Raw genomic sequence first — 20,762 nt, forward strand, 5'->3', positions numbered from 1 at the left:
AATCACTAGGGGGGAGATGGGGCATCTCTGCGCATGCGTACAAAGCGAATCGTCGGCTCGAGCATGCCGTTTAGCGATCACGCGAGTTATTCCGGTGAAATTCACGGAATAGTGAGCGTCGTTCGTGTCTTAGAAGTCGCGTTTGAGAAATCGCGTTTAGAAAGTGAGATTAGGCGGAATATAATTGCGCTAGTTGATTTGATATCGGTAGATAGTTTATATCAGATTTGTGTTATTTATTCTCGAAGAAGATGTCGAGGAAGTTCAACGAATCAAAAATGGGGGGTGAAAACATCCGAGGAAACGAGAACAAGAGTTATTTCCGTAAGTATTTTCACAGTTCTGTGGCACATCGTATGTGATTTCAGCACAGCTTTCCGTCTTGTATTAAGCATATCTCTTTGATATGCTTAATACAAGATACACTAGATCTAGCACTACTCTAACACTAAACATAATATTTCAGACCTGGAATTCTTAAATCTAAATCGTATAAGTATACGAAAATCTATGTTGTGTTTTATTGTAGAAATTGTAGAATTTTCATATGCAATATCTTTCGAGAACAAGACTTCTGTCCCATTACGAGATGAGATTATTACAAAAATGCCAATAACGACATTTAAATAGATATGACATGGATTTTTGGCATAATTAGAGATTGTCAAGAATCAAGAATCCCTATTTATTAAAACATGAAATGTTTCGCTATTGAAATAATTGTTATACATATTTTGTAATTTTATCATTTTGTTATTATATTCTTCTAGGTCGTAATAACATCAGAAGGAATAATGGTGAATCTAATATCGGTCCCATTAAACATTGCATATCATTTAAGAATGAAAGATTTAACAATAGGGAAATGTCGCGTAAATTGCCACTGGTGAATTCAATTAAGAATAGTTTTCTGACTGACTCGAACAGAGATACAAGACGAGTCATAATTAGTCCAAGAGATAGAGACCAAGGAGACAGAGCTTGGCAAATCACGTCTCAGAGAAGAAACCACTCTATGCCATTCTATAAGAATTTAAAAAAAGGTCAATTAGATTTTACATCGCGCCCTCTTCCTGTGATAAACTCCAATTATTATAGAATTATCATACCATATGGTTATAAATACGAGAAAGACGATGTAATAAGATCCTTAGTAAATTTTATCGCGCCTCAAATATTTGTTCCTATAATGTATAAGGTGATAGGAAAGGAAGCTAGTTTTTATGTAGACGATTATAAGAAGGCAAATGCATTGATAAACTGTGACCGCAAGATTACAATGATTGATGGATTTAAATTACAAATAAGACTAGGGCAACATAAAGGATTTCCAGTATGTGAGATTGATGACAAGTTGAAGGAACGATTAAAGCAAGCAATGGAAAAGAGATACATTCGAGAGACAAATGCTTTAGATTTGTCTAAGTTTCATCTAGATCCAGATCTTGTCTCTGATTATTTTTGTGCATTGTTTCATCCTGACATATTGATGACTGTGTTGGATATTGTAGCCGAATATATACCGAATTTGGAAGCCTTAAACTTAGAAGACAACAAATTACAGAATATCGAAAGGCTCAGCGTTTTAAGAGATAAATTCTTAAAGCTGAAGATTTTTTACATTGGTAAAAACAAAGTGAGTATAGCAGAGTATAACAGAGTGAATATGGAAATATGTATTGCGTTATGTTCCCTTTTGACGAGTCAAGTTTTACTAATTTACTAATTTACTAATTTACTTCTGTAGATCAGAGACATTCAGCAGCTTGATTCCATCAAGAATCTGGAACTCAGCGAATTGAAGTTAACTGGAAATCCTGTGTGCAACAAATATAAATTTCAACAAAGTGATTATATTAGGTAACGTATCGTTTGAATATAAATTTTTTTTTTTCTATAATTTAAAATTGAGAAAGATACAGAAGATAAGAGTAATACGATGATATGTTTGCGAAACGGTATATCACCCGCGATTTTGTTACATTTTGTTTTATATTTTATTTTTTTACATGTATTTTATATTAATTTTTTTAGCTAAACATCTTTAAATAATTAATTCTTTAGTAGTTTGATTTAGGTTTACCGTAGTTAAAAATATGGTTAAATTATAAATGCGTGTGTTTTTTCACTTTTGTTTTTAATTTTATTTGATAAACTATCTGATAACTATCGTGCGCAATTAATTTTCTTCAAGTTCATTCATTTCAGATAAATGATTTGCATGCTTTTCTTATCAGTTAACAAAACTTGTATTTTTTTTTTTTTTCAATCCATGTGGAGTTTTTTTTTCCAATTATAGTGATGTCCGAAAGCGGTTTCCAAAACTAATGCACTTAGTGAGTATCATGTATATAATTAAATATGCATATATTAAAAATGGTACATCGTGACACAAACTTTTATCATGTTCTATAGGATGGTGTTGAATTACCACGACCGATTGTTTTTGACATAGATGAAACTAAAATTCCTCCATCACAGAGAATGTTTGTTACCGATGTCACAGCGCGAGAGATTGCGGGTGTTTTTTTGCAACAGTATTTCATGATATTTGATAGTGAGAATCGCCAAGCCTTACTTAATGCTTATGACAAAGACGCTAGCTTTAGTATGACTATAACCGATTCTTACAAGTAAGTATTATGTATATTGCTATGCTCTTTGTTTTCTTTCTGAAGAATATTTGTACATGTCTCAATAATATTCGTGGTATTGATTCCGATTAATTTATTTTATATTATATATAATTATTTTTGTTGGAGATTAAATGGATATTTTATGGAAAATCGGAATTTATTGAAAATAAATGACACGAACAAAAGACACAAGTTATTGAAACAGGGTAGATTACCTGTAGTTTCTCTATTATCAGAAATGCCACGAACAAGGCATTTGCTAAATACTTTTACTATGGACATCTCTCTTGTTACAGTAAGTATCTAGTTTTTATTGTTACGGATGGTATGTTGTCATATATTGTCATGGTTGATATAAAAGATGATAATATAATAGCTTATCTATTATAATTTATTTCTTATCTATTTGCAGCAAGCAATGATGTTCATTACACTAACGGGTTACTTCCAAGAGCTTAACAGAGATGAACCGATTCGCCACTTCAATCGGACATTTATGATCGTTCCGAAAGGTGATGGATACTGTATTCGGAATGAGCAGTTGCATATCAGTCAACCGCCTGAGGCGCAACTGAAGCAACTACGTCAGCATTTGAATCAGCCATTAAATGATCAGCAAACTCAGGAGACGTTGGCGATGGAAGTCGCAGAAGTCGCAGAAGTCGCAGAAGTCGGAGAAGTCGCAGAAGTGGCGATGACAATGGAACCTACCGAGGAGATAAAACAGCAGATGACAGTAACATTAAGTCAGCAATCGACTATGAATCTGGAATGGAGCTTGAAATGTTTACGAGAAACGGAATGGAATTACGAGAATGCACTCTCCGCTTTTCAAGAACTTTATAAATGTGGACAGATACCACTAGAAGCGTTTACAAAGTAGATGTGTGAGTATATAATACCCATCATTGTGATAATAGCTAGTCAAAAAGGAGAGAACAAATTTCTTGTAGAGTCTCAAACTCCATTTCAAATTATTCCATTTATATTTAATTTTTTTTCTTTTTTTTGCATACGTTTATCTTTTGGCATTAGAATTTGAACAAAAAGCATTTAGGTCTTGTTTCTCGTCAATTTTTTTATCTCTTTGTATAGCAACAAAATATATTTCTTAATTTTTACAAGGAAAGAAAAGTATCAGAAAAAGAAAGGAAATATATTAATACATATTGATAGTTTCTTTAAAAAAATTTTTATATATATAGATAATATTATTAAATATATTTCCGAAAGTGAGACAAATGACTGATTTTTGTTAAAGTAAAATAACAGTAATGCACATTTTATATTCTCAAGAAAGCTGTTAAAAATTATTAACAATCTCGATAGAGAAAACACGACATCGAGTTTGTTTTTTTATATTTTTAACAACTTCCAGTACTATATATTACGATATTTAATTACGATATTTAAATTAAATTACATTATAAAAGTTATTGTATAATTATTTAGTATAATTATACCATAAATTTGTTTCTTTTTGGAATCACAAGATCATTTACAAAATAATAGAAAAAAAAGATGTTATTTAAATATATATACATTATATTAATTAATATAAGAATATGAATTTTGGGGGATATGTATGTTGAAGTCATTCATATTATCAAATGACTGAAATCTTGAAAAATGACGTATTGAATTCTCAAAAATTGTTAGTTATTAGTTATTTTTATTATTTTTGTTATTCGTTTTGTTTTTTTGTTTTTGTTATTGTTTTTATATCGATAGACATACAATGTATATAAATTCAAACAAAGATTATAAGTGCATTTAACGATAAGATAAGTCGCACTACTGATTAATATGGCAGAACAATATCGCATATAAGAAATATTTCTTTACGACTCTCCAATCTTCAGATTTTGCATAATATGAAATAATGAAAAAATTTCTTCTATCTGTCTATAGAAAAAGAGAAATTAATTTTGCATTAAAATTAAAATACCAATTTAGAATTATAGTAGCAGCATATCAACAAAAAATATGTTTCGATATAACAGTCACATTTGTTATAAAAATTATTTATCATATATTTTTCATATAGATAGATTCAAAAACATTTATCACAAACATCATAATTTCTAAAATCTTTATCAATTTAATCGATTCGAAAAGTATGAAAGAATAGAAATATTATATTCCATAGCATCTTTATCTTGCTAATTTGTTAATTTTTCGTATATACGCAATGACATTAAATATTACAGAAAACTTTAGATTTCTTCTTTAAAAAACATTTACAAGTGTGATACAAAGAAAGATATCGATATTTAAAAATTATTTTAAAAAGTGAAAAAAAAACGTAATGAATGTTATAGAACGATTTTCTATAATAAAGGATATAATAAAGGATTCTAGTTACAAAAATTTATGTTACAAAAACTAAAATATCTCTATCTTTCTTTCTAAGAAGATGATTGCTAGTCGTATTTTTAAGAATGCTATTTATATTCTCTGTACCTGTTTATAACGTCATTATATAATAGACATAAGAAGTAAATATTTATATATAGACGCGCATTGAGTAAATTAAAAAAAAAACAGTATTTTTTACATATTTCAAATTTGTTTCTAAGGGATAAAGATTTATATTCTGTACTAAGGATGGGTTGTTTCATCTTTCGATAAATTTCCGCTTACTTTTACTTTTTCGTGTTCTCTTTTTCTTATTCGCAGTTTTATCTTCTAGATAAATTTATCCGAAAGTGGAATAACCGATCTTAAGTGGATTTTATCACGCGTGCAGATAAAAGTCAAATTTTATCATACATATTTAAATTTTTAAAGGTCTCGAGTATATTTTACTATGTCGAACAATTAAAAAAAAAATTGTTACATTAATATTGTAGAAAGTAATCAAACAGTTCCTCAGAATTATGTGATTTAACATGCACACATGTACAATTAAAGGTGAATAGATTTCTGTAAATTGTAGATAGCGTGAAACTTGCTTATATTATATGAGTATAAATTATTTAACATCGCGATATTCATATTATCATTATTTTTTTTATATTTTACAATATAGATTAGCCTTGTACATATCAAAGTGTATAAAACGTATGAGTATCAGTTTTTATTTCATTTAAAATGAATTGTACATTCCACATCACACGCATACATAATTGATGGAACAATGAGAAACTAGGAATATTGTATATCGGGATAATGTCCTGATTATGCTGTGAAATTGTATCCTATTTTCACTTCCTTCACGAAGTTTAAGGATACTATATGTTGGGAAGCGAACTTGTTTCAGTTCAAGTCCTAAACCATGTACATGTTGCATTAAGAAAGAGATCTTGAGTTTTTGTTGAGGAATATAGAAGTTCGTTGCTAGAACGAAATGAACTTCTATGAGACTCAACAAATGATGCAACAATTAAATATGTCACAGCTTACACCCCATAATAGATATAAAGACGTAGTTTATATCGTCAGTGGGAATAACGCGCCTATATCTCATCCATCTCTTGAATTAAGCACATTGCAGAATTCATCTTTGGTGTGAATGTGTTGTTAAACGTATATTTAAATCGTATTATTTACTTATTAACACCTCGCCATTGACATCTCGCCTAATAATGTCATGATTATATTATTATAATTATTTCAATGATGAAAAAAGCAAAGTGAAATAATTTATACTCATATGCACGGTTTAGAAAGAGAATATAGTATTTAGGTATCTTAATATTTATATTTTTATATGCAAAATATTTAAAAAAAATCAATGTTTATACGCTTCGTAAATACAAAATGTACAAGTCACAAAGACAAATTTTATTTTTTGTGATATAAATTATTTTGTGAAGAAAAATGATGTAAATATAATTAATGTATAATAAGAATATATATTTTACACAAAATTATGTATTATATATAATATAAATGTACATATCTGTAGGTATCATATTAAGTATCATGTATAAGATTAAATGTTATATATTATATTTTTATGTATTTGTGTATTTTTATATATATATGGATATATTATTTACGAAAGAATATATCGATTTATATAAAAATACAAGATATCTTCTTTGAATGTGTGCGAAATTTCACATCTGCTTTCCATTATCTATAAAGAATGTTTCATATCACTTCTCAGCTTAATTAATTTATCGATTTTATATATATTTATGACTTCTCGTTAGATCATAAATTTCTTTCGTTAAATAAGTCTTTCCTTTATTATCTTAAAAAATTATCATTGACAAGTAATAATTGCTGAATAAAAGATGTTATATAAAAATTAAATAAATAAAACATGAAATATTTTATATAAACGATAATTTAATTATATTATTATTTAATATATTATGTAATAACGATAATACTGTACTATATTAGTGAAATACTTATATCACAATACGTAAGATAACAATTTATATTATACACATATTATTAGATCTCTAATAATTTCGAGCATAAGCATGATTTACAATTGTAATTTCTTTGTTGTACTATAAAATTTTGTCGTGATATTTACATATTCAAATCATATAAGAGTATTTTATTGTTCAATCAAGAAGAGTATTTTATTTTTATTGGCACAAAAATTGTGACATTAAAACTAAAATTGACGCCAACTTCTAATCTTATAAAGTATAAAAAATTTACTACAGTGAAATAAATCAACTTTTAATCTCGTTAAAGAAAGGAAACCTTACGACATCATATATAAGAAGTCCATTTTATAAAATATTTTCATATCAAAAAATAAATCAATTTTTAATTGATACAAAAAGTGTGATGCCAATTTGTAATTTAACAAAGTAAAAGGAAAATCTTACAAAGGTGAAAAAATATTAAATTTAATGTCAACTTATAGTTGCCAATAAAGTTTAATAGATTAACGTCAATTTTTGATTAAAATTTAATATAATTATTGCACCTGTATCTGTACGTTAGATATCAAAGTTACAGCACAACTTGTAGTTAATAATTATAATTATGTACTATGGAAGATTTTATGAGTTCTATAATAATAATAATAACGTTTCATTAAATATATTTTTCCAACTAATAAATGCTAAATTTTCAAAATAGTTCAATATTGCGATATATGATATATACATATATATATATATATATATATATATTACACACACACACAGGATGAATTTAATGGATGTCCAACTTTTTACCATGGGATCAGTTACCGACTGTAATCCATTTTCAACTCATGATGGTAACTGCTTGGATCGAATATATCTTACAAGTATACCTCTTATGGAAAAATTGTATAATTATATTTTTTCATAAGAAAAGTATATCCGGCTGGAGGCTAACTGATAGAGATTCTCTTGCCTATCCCGTACAAAATCCTATCTAGACTGATTGATTTCACGAATACATTCGAAATCACTTGACTACGAGCAAAAGACTCGATTTATATCTTTCGCAGATACGAGAATTGGCGCCAACCATAAGTATCGACGGTAAATTATCAGAGAAAATTATACTATTGTAAAACTACTATTTGTAAAATCATGTAAGTATCGATCATAATTTGTAAATAGTAAACTTTATACATTTGTATTAAAAGTCCGTAGATATGAAAATTTTCTATAACGCATAACGTTATCTAACGATTCTATAACATATAACGATATGTAATGAAATTAATATGGTTTTCTATAACGGCAGTAGATTTTTATGTAAAGTATTATTCATAAGTATTGATATAAATTTATGCAGTTGCAACGGAAAGCATAGAAAAAAATTTGAGTCTACATAAATGTTTATGAAAATAATCATATTGCTGCTGTGCTTAACTTACTTTTCTACTAATAAATTGCTTTTTAAGCTACACTGAGAATCTTTAAATTATGAGTTACTTTTCTTTAATGTATAAATTTAATTTCCTTTTGAAATTAATATTAAACAACTGAAATGAGATATCGAAATTAATATCATCTAACACATAATTATAAATCCTCTGATTTTTTAAACTCTCAAGTTTCGTGAAAAAAAAGCAAGTTATTTTTACTTATTCATTTAAATATTTATAAGATAATCGATAAGGTCTTCCAACAATTTTTGTATAATCTTCAAAATATATGTTTTATACGCTCGGAATAAAAGAAACATCATGAAAATGCTTTTATTCGACAGTTTATTACATACATTGTGCCAGTATAGAAATATTATACAAATTTGAAGATGCTTGAACAAATTACGAAACATTAGATCTATATGATCTCTCTTTTTCTCTTCTTTTTCAACCATATATGTACAAGAGAGCGGTGTACAATGGTTCTATATAAATACTCAAAAAGGCTTGGTCACGCATACTATGTGGATAAATTTTCATCGTTACTCCCGTTAAATAAAAATCTAATAATTAATATTATGCACATATAGTTCCTTGCGCCTCCTGTCTCGTTCAAGTTAATCTTATTATCGACAAGCATATGCAATAAAATCTTATTTATTCTAAAAGTATTGACTTGCTAACTAGGAAATTTGTCAAAATAATATGCGGTACACCGCATTCGAGATTTCTTTCAATTTGGCTTTTGAAAAGCAAAGTAAAGAATCTTGTCTTCGACATCATCGACATCGACATTAACGATTATCTTGAAATATCATGAAAAAATAAAATTCGAATATTCAATGACATTCTTTGAATTCATTTCGTGTTAAAATTAAAGATCTTAGGCGTATGCGTGAACCAATTGAATTATTAAAGATATCATTAAAAACTTTAAATATAAAAATTTATCTTATACAAAAAAACAAACAGATACAAATACGTTTCATTATAAGATTCAAGACCTAATTTTCGAAATTTATTCTTTTATGTCATTTTTATTGTTTTTAATTCGCGAAATCTTCAAATGACTGGATAAAAATAAATGGAAATTACTAGCGAATTCAACAATTTTGAAATTTTCTATATATATATATATATATATATATATATATATATCCTCATAAAGTCTGTCACACTCCGAGTTGACAGTTACGATTTTCAGTTGACGGTTCTATTTCAGCCAATCACAATGCAACAGGTCAATGTGATTGGTTAATATTAGAACCGTCAATCGAAAACCGTAGTCGACAATCCGTAATCTGACATGGATTTGCTAGTGCATCCGGCGGACACGATTCGGATACGAGTCGACGGATTCGACAATTTTTAATAATTAATAATTCATTATCAATTATAAAAATCGCAAAATGAAAAATTTGATAAGTGTAAAATTTGTCTATTCAGTTTGATCCGCTTTATCTGTACATGATCTCATTATGTTAATAATTATCAGACATCCTATATAATATAATCAGAAATAAGATAAACTTTTGATGAATACTATCAAATAAATGTGTGTGTATGTGTACTGAGTTTGATGATACGTATGTACATAATTAATTTATATTAATCTTTTTTTAATTGGTTCGCTCTTTGCTAGGCAACTTCGATTGCACGAGTCATTGAAAAAAATGTAACATCTTTACATCCTCCTTCCTCAAAATATAAACGAAGGAGCACCGCTCCCTTGTGCTTCTTTAATAACTAAGCTTCTTTAGTAACCTATCTATTTCTTAACAAACTGAGGCATGTGTCGTATAAATACAAAGTCGCCTTCCGTACAAATTTGAGAGATAACGCAGAATATCAACGACACAACGGCAATTTTCTCGTCAAAGATTGTTAAACGCTACATGGCATTTATAATCTTTTTACTAACATATTTTTGTCGTTGCGAAACTTAACATAACTGTAATAATATAATTGTCAATGTGCCTACGTATATCTATGTATATATATATATATTCCATTATTCATATTTTACGCTACAATTCTTGCGCCTGAGTACATCATGATGAAACGTTGCTTCGATTTACAAGTAGCAAGTAGTAGCTATGTACAATACATCTCCAGTATCGGATGTCAAATCGCATCTCCTTCTTTTATATACAGACAATTAACAGCACGCTTATAAACCATTTACAGATCATCAGCAAAATTTTGGTTCTAATTTCAAATGGACAACGAATCTTCATTATATCGTTATGACATAACGCAAACGATAAAAATGTCACAAAAATGTTACGTTTATTGAAATCTAAACTGATAAGAATTGGAATAACGTAACGTTCATTTCAATTTGGCCAGAATCATTAATTTTATCAATAAATCGATAATCGATAACATGTGGAACGTTAGAAATTTTTCATTCCAATTTTATATTCTTTTAATTAATTAGATAGTCGATCTCTCGCAAAAATCTCTCTGACATTTCAAAGAAGTCATTAGAACTAAAGCGAAAATGCATTATTTATATTATATCGATTCGCATAGAATAATCCAAAACAGCAGTGCTGTTCTCCCTCTTCATCGTACGTATCATTTTGCAGCGTATCCACCACTGTTGTTTCTAAGCCACTCTTTTAGAAGTAGCACGGTACAAGCCTGTTTGATTATCGTCGAAAGATTGATGAGACACCGCAGTCCTTTGGTATCTAAATTGTGCCTCCTAACTGTATCACGATCGTGTATCAGTGATCCCCAGTTCCGTGGACCACTTCATATTCGCCGTTGCAAACATCTTGCCGTTATGGCGAGTATCACGACGAGAGTCGCTAGGAAAGCGAAGAATGACGGGGGCGTGATTGCTTTGCGTTCGTGCCCCGCACAACACTATGGACTTCCCGTATCGTGATGAAACGAATCACTGTCACTCTCGACGTAGGTCACGTAACTGTCGGTGCTGTCAGGATGTTGGCCCATGTCTGGCCCACCGCCACCCGGATGATGAGGCCCCGGGGGCGGTAAGGGCCCGCCCCCCCCATCGCTCATCGGTCCGCCGAGCATCCCCGGCGGTGGTGCCAATTGCGCCGGTGGTCCCCCATGCAAGTCGTAACCGTGCATCTGCAATTATCCCAAACAATACTTGAACAACGCTTAAAAAGGATTTCTGACATTCCTGATTCTAAGAACATAAACCATTTCCCACATTAATATAAATTTGAATTCATTTCAAAGACATTTCTTTCTGACAAATCCTATCCGCGTTGCCACTCAAGATCACATTTTCGGCAATATAAAAACGAGAAACTACATGTTTTCGAATATGTCTCTTTGTGGCACGAGATATTGCTACAAGATTGCAATAATTTTTTAATAGTGCGCCATGTTACAAATATTGCAACAATATTGATGAAAATTATGATTATAATATTTTATAAGAATGTGTTGCATAAATAAGATATTTCAAAGAATATCTTAGTATAAAACCAAGTTGATTTATTTATTTTTAATATGTTTAAAATTAGTTTAAACTAATTATGCTCGTTATGTCCGGGTTCTCCTATTTATGTTTGTAAAACTCCACTTTTAATTCCATTTTTGTTTAAGAAATGTAGTCCAAAAACAAAGTGATATGACTGTAGCCGCACTCTTTCCTCTAATCTTTTACAACATTCTCTGAATAATGCATTAATGTTTCAGAAATATATTTATAATATTTTTTAAATATTTCAAGAACATGACAGGAATAATTGAAACATTGAAAAATATTATTTGGAAGCGGACTGTAAGCTTTCAAAAATCTTTCATAAAATTATAAATTATATTTTAATTTTGCAAAATTCCTGCAACGTTGCAGCAATATCGTGCTGTAAAGATCATTATTACCTGGGACACCAAGTGGTGGAACGACGGCGTAGTGGGATCCAATCGTTCCAAGTCTGTGTGAAGCGCAAACTCCGAAAGCGCTTTCCACGGTGGTTGATAAGCCTGGACTTCTAGAGGCGTCATACCAATGGGACTCTCGTGTCTCACGGGGCTGCTGGCAACCATAGGTATGCCATGCATGCCGCCGAAGCCCAATTTACGCCCGTCCTGAAATAAAAAGCGCTTGGTTCCATTAGATCGTTCATCGAGATATCAACTTTTTATTATATATTTACTTATTCAATATATCCTGTAATATATCCATCAATATGTTTATTCATTATTAATTCATTAAAATTAATTTAGTGACTGAAATTGTTAAATTTGATCTCGCATTCATCGTCAAGAAAGTCAAGTTAAACAAATAACTCCTCGAAATAATTGTTATCGACGATGTCGTAGCTCGTTACCTTCTCCTGCATTTGCTGCTTCATGGCGATTGTCTTTTTTTTATCCTTGCACCTCTTGTTTTGAAACCATACCCTGATGACACGCGGACTCAATCCCGTCATCTCGACAAGTTGTTCCTTCATGAGAGCATCCGGGCGAGGATTCGCAGCGTAGCAGGTTCTCAGGGTGTGCAACTGTTTCTCGTTGAGAACCGTGCGCACCCTCGTCGGTTTTCCGTCGGAACCACCGCCGCTTTTGTGACCGCCAGAACCACGAACGCCACCGACGCCCGCCTTGTGTGATCCGCTCTCGGATCCAGAATCTGCAAGCATAAACATCGGAAATCCTTCTTCCCTAGAGCCAACCGAGTATGTGCTCCGAATGTAAAATGCAAATACAAACAATGCAAATCTTGGAACATCTGATATATATATATATATATATATATATATATATATTAGTACATTTGATATGCGATTTGACATAAGAATATCAGAATATCATAATATCAATGGGTGTAAAGAAAATACATAGTTGCTAGTTTTAAATAATGGAGATATGCAATGACGTATCTTTTTTGAAAAACAAAAAAAGTATGTATTTTCTTTACACCAATTGATTCATCTCATTGGTCTGTGCATAAAAATATATATAGTTGCCAAAAAATGAATAGTTTACGAGATACTTTATACTTTATACTTATGTCAAATTCAAGCCTCAAAGCCTTGGAAAGCACTTGATGAAAAACAACTTCATTATAGCGTTTTGAAAAATTCTCGAAGTAAGCTACAAGAATATGCAATGAATAATCTCATGTCCCTCTTCAAATACATACAACTTTTGTCTGAAACATTTTCGTCTGCCGGTCTCATTTTTCAGCTGGATGAATTAAAATGAATCACTCTGTATACTAATCGTGCAGGCTTGAATCAATGCAGCATCGTGTTTACATAAAACATTAATAAATGCGGAAAAATAGAGGATGATGTTAACGCAAAGAAATGTTTTTCGCAAAGTTAATCAATTAATAGGCAGCCTTACGGAAGAGACGTTTTGTCATTTTTATAGTAGCAATAAACTGACGTAAACGCAAATTGTCTAACTGTAGAATCGCTGAAAGGAAGTATAAGACATGTGATACTTAATTATTTCAAAGAAAAAAAACTGATTTCACACAAGTCTTACATTAATGGGTTTTTCACGATATTTCACTAATTTATATTTATACTGGAGACGTGAAGATTGCCGAGGGGAAAACTGACGCAGAACTGTCTAGCTCTTATTTTCAGTTTTCGATATTTATAGGACTTGAATCAGGGATCAGGGATGAGATTTGGGCTCATCTGAAGGGAAACTGCACAAAGAAAAAGCATACGTACAAATAAATGCACATGTACATGCTTCTTCTTGTATGCTTGTATCCTCTCCTGATTTTCGGATGAGCCGAGACCTTGTTTTGGCATCACTGACTGAAACGTCTTTCTAGATTTTTCTAATCACGTGAAGGAGAAAACATTTTGGCATCACTGGCTGAAACTTCTTTCTAGATTTTTTTCTAATCAAGTGAAGGAGAAAACATTTTTCTAACACATTAGCAAGTTATCGGAATGATTCATACTGTGACGTCGCTAAGGGAAAATTCTTATCATCATATATGTCTGATGACAAAAGAGAATCTTCAAAAGTACAAGTACGTGTTGCGATGGTAAATCTTTCGACACTCTTCCGAATTTTTTGTTAGTATTTTTTCAACGGTTACAAAATACGAACGGTTGCGGTTGCGGTTGCCGCTCTACCCGCCTCCCGTGAGATTTATTCGCGAGAGAAGAGCGTACATTCCATTGGAAACGCGAAACATTCCGCGCGCGAAACACGGAAGAAGGGAGTACGCGCGATACAATTTCAGAAAGACCGACGACGACTATCTTCCGAACCGGTCTTGCAAAACGGTCGAGTTCGGCTAATGGGAGATCCGGATACTGGTTCAATATGGCGGAGCAATGAAGAGCGCGCAAAAGATACCGATGCGACGGTCGCCTATAGCGGCCCAGTCAGAGGACAATATTGCCGATGGAACAAACGCGGATCCCGTATTTACATATATGATTCCTTGATCGCCCGAGCGACCTTGAAATCGCTCGGGACGCGTTTAAACGCGAGACACTCGTAACTTACGAACCACGGTCGTGCGAATGCGTAATGTTTTATTTGCAAAAGGTATGTAGAAGCGGCTTTCCGTCAAAAAGTGTGTTTGTGTATTGCGCGTTATTTAAATTGCCCGTCTGTCTCGCACTCGCGGAACTTTTCCTTGAAGATACTTGAGATTTACTTTAAAAAAAGAAGACGGTAAGACGTAGGTAAGTTTTCATTATAATAATTTCGCGGAAATTTAATTTAACGCATATCGTTACGAAACAATAGTATTGATTTATAAATAATAAAATACTTTTAAAAAAGAAAAATATAATGCATACTTTAATGAAATTTATGATCATTTTATTAAATTTTGATTTAGTAGAATTTTAAATGTTTTTATCAACAATTCGATCTTCGCTTACTGATAATCTTATCTGATAATCTTTAATAGGTTATGTGTATCGAAAAAGTCTCATGCTGTCAAAATTTCAATCCTACTTATGATTTTAATTTTAATGTTTATAAATTTTACATAATTGCGGTATAATAACGGTTTCAAATTTTTATTTTTTTATATTTTTGATCCGAATTAGAATTTTCAATTTCTGTTGATACTGTAAACAATAAAATAAATCTTTTTTAATATTATTTAACCTATATAACTCTTTAAAACCATAAAATTCTATTAAAGATGACCGAAAATTCCTCTTTTGAATCTCAAAGTAAAAAATTGTTCGTTTTCTATTTATTTCAGATGCAAAATAGGAGTAGTTTATTCATAAAATAAATTTCTAACACGATTCTATAGAATTTAAAAAACTTAAAACTAAGATCAAAAGTAGATGTAAAATTTCAATTAGGAATTTTTTTCGGTTAACTTCAATAAAATTTTATGATTTTAAATAGGAGCTGTGAATGTTAAATAATATCAAAAGAGAACGATCTCTAACTGATTAGATAAGAAAACAAATGTAAGAATCCTAAATGAGGTCAAAAATAGGAAAAAAATTTGACTGGGATGTAAACGAAAACGAAAGTAAAGTTAATGAGATTTATTTAATGTCATTTTAAAGATAAGAATAAATTATTCAACAATAATTTTAACTGGTGCATCCTAGTTAACGTTAGCGGTTGAGATATCGTGTCGTTTTGAAATCTAGTAAACGCTAACGGGAAGACAGAAAGTCAACGAGAGTACATTACAAGAGAACAAACGAAATCCCAGTATTTCTGTGTCCTAACCAAATAGCGGTCTTGGTTGACCGCTGGAAATGGAAATGAAACTAGCGTTGACATGGCGGCACGACGATAAGAAGAGTGAATAAACTCTCGATATTCGAAAAACGATCATGTAAATCATGGCTATCACCCACAGATATTGCACAGATTGGAAAAGCCTTTTGGAGAAGGAACGAGAGATACGCATGAAGAGGTGCTTGGTTTGATGAAAGGGAAATTATTTCCTAAATATGGAGCGTTTGTAAAAAGCGAAATTCTTTTAAAAAGTGTATTTTTAATTAATTCTTTTATAATTTCTTTTCTTTGGAAATAAATAAGGATCGACCTATGTTATGTCTATTTTTTGACGTCATAAATTCAAATGACGATGTCGCAAATATCTTTATATAATTCTCTTTAAACACCTAAACGGCGAGCATGTAATATTCAAGCATAAGAGCACAGGATCCATTAAAGAGAGATACAAGATCGGATGAGATATAAGCTCGCCAATAATTTTCGGACAGATGAGAATTCTCAGATATATACAAATTTCAAATAAAACGACGAGGGTCTTTATTCACTTTATTCTAGCGTTGTAAAACAAAACGTCGGATCTCACGGTCGGATTGTTAACGATCGTTCACGAGTCTCGCAGGAAGCAAAGCACATTTTATTAGAGCTTATCGATAAATCGAGAGATTTCGATATGAATATTTCGGTGACACATTATCACATATATCACTGGTCGACCCACGGGATATCTCCCTTCAGCGCGTTAATAAAGAAGATACGAATAAGAGGAAACAGATCGTGCGTAGTTATGCGCGACAGTAGTTGGCAGGGTGGTGTTACATTTGGCACCTCGGCAGCGAGTCTAAAGACACGTTGGACCACTACTACCGTCGGCATGAGATGGTCCAACTTTTTCGTGCATAGGGAACAACGTTTACGCACAGCGATTTCCGAATGACGAGTCACAATGACAAACACGGGACACGTCGTGCGCACGTCGCGCTGCCGCACACGAATTATTTGCACAAAAATTAGTATATCGGCTAATTATGCCAACGTTTGTCCTTTGCATTTTGAAAGAGGTTTTGAGGTTCCCGAAGGAGAATGCATACACAGAAGGAGAACAGTAGCCGATCATCATCAAATTTCTTTCTACATCTCGATTATTGTGTCACACTAAATTGTTGGTCCGATTCTCTTTTATATGAATTTTTTATATCATTGAAAAAAATCGAGTTTTTTTTTTTTTTTTTTTTTTTTTTTTATACCAAATATAGACACGCAGAGAAAACAAAGCAACTATAATGGCAATCATAATATGACAACTTGGAAATTTATATCCGCAATTAGTTTTTATAAAATTATGAAAACAGAAACAGCATTGAACCGTAATAAAAATTTGACGTTAACATTATTTCGTTGATTATAATTATCAAACTTTTACTTTTACTTTTACTTTCTTATGCTCCGCCTTATTATATATATTATAAATGTATAATAAATAATATTAATATTATTATTTTTATTCATTTTTCTTGCCGCAACTTTATCATATATAATCGTATTTTTCTTTAATTTTCTTGGTGCTAATACTATTTTTTTCTATACATATATATAAATCTCATTTTTCATTTTTATATTATTGATTTAATTATGATTCTTGTTCGACATCCTGATATCTCTCATGTCATATCGCCAAGTAAAATTAATAGCAATCTTTTGGTATTTGCTTTATTGTTTGCCATTAACACACTAACCGATTTGGCAAATTAGAGAGTTCTAATTGCGGTTGCCTTCCGGCTCCGCGGTGTCAAAAGAGTCAACCGTTCGCCTGACATTGATTACTCGTCAAATTGTCCTTTTCTCATGAAACTTGATCGCTACGCAATCCCATTCTGTCTTATGTAAATTTAAATTTAGCGTCCGAATTTCGACTCTCGCTTGAGCCGAGTTAATTTGTTCAATTCAATCCAGTCGATTGGACATACGCACGTTACGCTAGACACTACAGGACACTAAGCCTACATAATCCTGATGTGTAGTAGGGTAATGGTCAAGCCTTTACGGTCTTAACAGCTTCAATTATCAACACCTAATTATACATCGTGATCCTAACACAACATAGGAGAGTCCTTTGAGCTTACCCTCGAGCGGATACCCTTTTGTAAATTTGGTCTTTGGAAACATGGATAGACTATGCTCCTGATAATCCACAGATATAACCCGTGTCATATCGTACGATGTATGTGAGAAGCCGGATTTTCCATTTCACGCGGGCGCACGATAATTTAATCATAAAATCCCAATAACAATGTTCAATTAAGAAATGATTGACAGTGACATTGAGGTGAACGGAAATAACAGGAGACGGTATAAAAATAGACTTTACGATAATGTCTAAATTCAAAACGTAGTTTCAATATCCGTTTCAAATAAATATATCCGTCTCGTCCATCAAATCTTTTCACTTCCTCGAAGAAAAGAAACCGCGTCAAAAAAAGTTCATACGAATTCTTCAACGATGCAATACTTTTACAATCACGAACGTATCGAGCATGTCGCGCGGAGAAAAAAATGGAGAAAAGGAATTCAATCCTCGACGTATGGCCTCCTGATCTTCTTACCTGACATCGAGCCGTCGTTTGGGTGTAGATGGTGATTGTTGTTTGTCAGGGAGGCGTTATTGTTGTTTTCGCTTCCGGGTATACCGACAGCCCCGGTGCAATGCTTGCCGCCCTCAAGAACATCGTGATCGTGCCGACAGAAGAGACCGTCTTGTCTCAGAGCAAACTCGTCGCCAGTCTCGAGTCGCTTCATGCAGGCGCAACAACGAAAGCACTCCACATGATAGATCTTAGTTTTTGCTCTCATAACATAATCATTTTTGCTAAAACACTGACTACACTTGTCGCACTTCGTGCCGAATAACCTGCAACACACAGATGAGAGAGATGTAGTTCAAGAGTAGGTTGATGTAGGTTGACGTAGTTTGTTGAGACAAACAAACAAACAAACAAGATAAACTCGTGGAGCAAGAATTCCCAAATAAAAAAGAAACGAATAGAGCTGCGAATAGAGCAATTTAGCTTGAATTGATTTTTCTAGATAATTTTAAAAAATCTAGCGAGAATATAACGAGAGATTCTCTGTTAAAAGATAATTAAAAACTAGCGAACTTTACATATATATATATATATATATATATATATATATATATATATATATTAAACAATTCTACAATAATTTTTCATTTAGAGTACATCAAGAATATAGATATGTACTTTTTTTATATAGGCAAAACTATAATTGATATCATATTTACAATAAATACAATTAAAACTTTCATTTTGTCTCACAACTTGTAACAAAATTTTGAAATTAAATTTGAGTGTGTGTGTGTGTGTGTGTGTGTGTGTGTGTGTGTGTGTGTGTGTGTGTGTGTGTGTGTGTGTGTGTGTGTGTGTGTGTGGTAGTGCTTTAAAGTAAATCGATGTGCGCTAAATTCAAATTTAATTTCAAAATTTTGCTACAAGTTGTGAGGCAAAATGAAAGTTTTAACTGTATTTATTGTAAATATGATATCAATTATAGTTTTGCCTACATAAAAAAGTAAAATTAAAAAAAAAAGTCTAATTTTTCTTCTTCGAAATGTATTATTTATTAGAGACTCGTGTTTATATATGTATTCATGTGCATCTCTAGATACCTGATATAATTTAGATTATTTATTTATTTTGATATGGTAGTGATAAATTATTCGTGATAACGAATTCGTAACTCTAGAAATATGTAAGTAATTAAAATCTATTGTAAGCTATCATATAATATAGAAAAAATTAAAAATGAGATTTACGTTTTGCTTTAACTTAGCATGAAAAGAAAGTTTTGCACGTGGAATAATGAGAGCGTGCACAACAAGCGATTGATTCGTATAATAAAAAGATTTATGGATTTAATGAGTGCCGCAGAAAATTAGGTATTCCAAAATTAACATTGAGAAGACACTTTAGAAATATGAGGCCTTCATCATCTATAAAGAAAATCAGTGCTAAAACAAGTAAAAGAAAGAAGAACTCTTGAAGAATCAATTGATACTATAGAAAATGTCACTATAGAAAATGTCACTATTTCTGTTGATGAAGAAGACTAATTTTATTTCCTTCGCATGAGAGCACAAATTGAAGATGTGAAGATTCAGTATATCGAATGTAAACTATGGGTTCACGAAAATTCTACAGGAGTATTAAAGAATAAAGAACAAATGTATTTTTGTCCCAAATACAAATCTTATTAATTCAATTATTCATAATAATATTTTTATGTTACAATTCTTTCCTTCAGCTGTTTTCTTTCATTTTAATATGTGCCCGTATATTTATATTGCGTATCAATTATTTTATTGGTTTTATTTTCTAAAGTTACAATGTGTTTTATTTACTTTTATTTACTTTGATTTCATTATTTTTTTAGAAGATTGCGGCTGGAATTAATATAAATTATTTATAACCTTTTTTTAACTGTTAATTAATAACAGAAAATTTATAATTTGTTACTGTATCTTTATTATTTGATTACTAATTAATTTTATTTTCATTTGTGGCATGCACGCACACACCCATGCACATGCATTACATATGCATTACATCCAGTGTATCACGATCACGGTTATAATGAGA

The 20,762-nt window shown here is 31.3% G+C and overlaps 2 protein-coding genes across 5 annotated transcripts in view; one reads left to right on the forward strand and one right to left on the reverse strand.

Annotated features, from left to right (window-relative positions):
* The first annotated feature begins 32 nt into the window (after positions 1–32).
* On the forward strand, positions 33–7,173 carry LOC105424098 (nuclear RNA export factor 1-like). The gene is made up of 7 exons (XM_011634146.3): positions 33–324; positions 771–1,636; positions 1,748–1,860; positions 2,300–2,336; positions 2,416–2,633; positions 2,763–2,931; positions 3,049–7,173. The coding sequence occupies exons 1-7, from the start codon at positions 252–254 to the stop codon at positions 3,517–3,519; spliced, it is 1,947 nt and encodes a 648-aa protein (XP_011632448.2). The 5' UTR covers positions 33–251; the 3' UTR covers positions 3,520–7,173.
* Positions 7,174–8,743: 1,570 nt separating this feature from the next.
* Positions 8,744–20,762, reverse strand: part of tup (LIM1_Isl and LIM2_Isl domain-containing protein tup) — a 67,970-nt gene continuing 55,951 nt past the window's right edge. For 2 of the 4 annotated variants that reach the window (XM_089077984.1, XM_011634145.3), the window contains exons 3-6: positions 18,711–19,015; positions 12,738–13,039; positions 12,289–12,495; positions 8,744–11,523 (exon numbers count right to left, since the gene is read on the reverse strand). In XM_089077984.1, coding sequence (XP_088934110.1) covers positions 11,293–11,523; positions 12,289–12,495; positions 12,738–13,039; positions 18,711–19,015 — 1,045 coding nt within the window. In that variant the 3' untranslated portion in view covers positions 8,744–11,292. Of the gene's footprint in view, positions 11,524–12,288; positions 12,511–12,737; positions 13,040–18,710; positions 19,016–20,762 lie in introns of all 4 variants that reach the window. The other 2 variants (XM_011634143.3, XM_011634142.3) reach the window with 1 other exon arrangement.

The sequence above is a fragment of the Pogonomyrmex barbatus genome, unplaced genomic scaffold, assembly GCF_055798465.1.
Source record: "Pogonomyrmex barbatus isolate J1 unplaced genomic scaffold, ASM5579846v1 scaffold21, whole genome shotgun sequence".
Lineage (NCBI taxonomy): Eukaryota > Metazoa > Arthropoda > Insecta > Hymenoptera > Formicidae > Pogonomyrmex > Pogonomyrmex barbatus.

Bases quoted from the DNA above. Each gene is read 5' to 3' on its own strand.
- LOC105424098 (XM_011634146.3), top strand. From the start codon at position 252: ATGTCGAGGAAGTTCAACGAATCAAAAATGGGGGGTGAAAACATCCGA. The intron at 325-770 runs GTAAGTATTTTC...ATATTCTTCTAG, and splicing joins CGAGAACAAGAGTTATTTCC to GTCGTAATAACATCAGAAGG. The intron at 2,337-2,415 runs GTGAGTATCATG...CATGTTCTATAG, and splicing joins TTCCAAAACTAATGCACTTA to GATGGTGTTGAATTACCACG.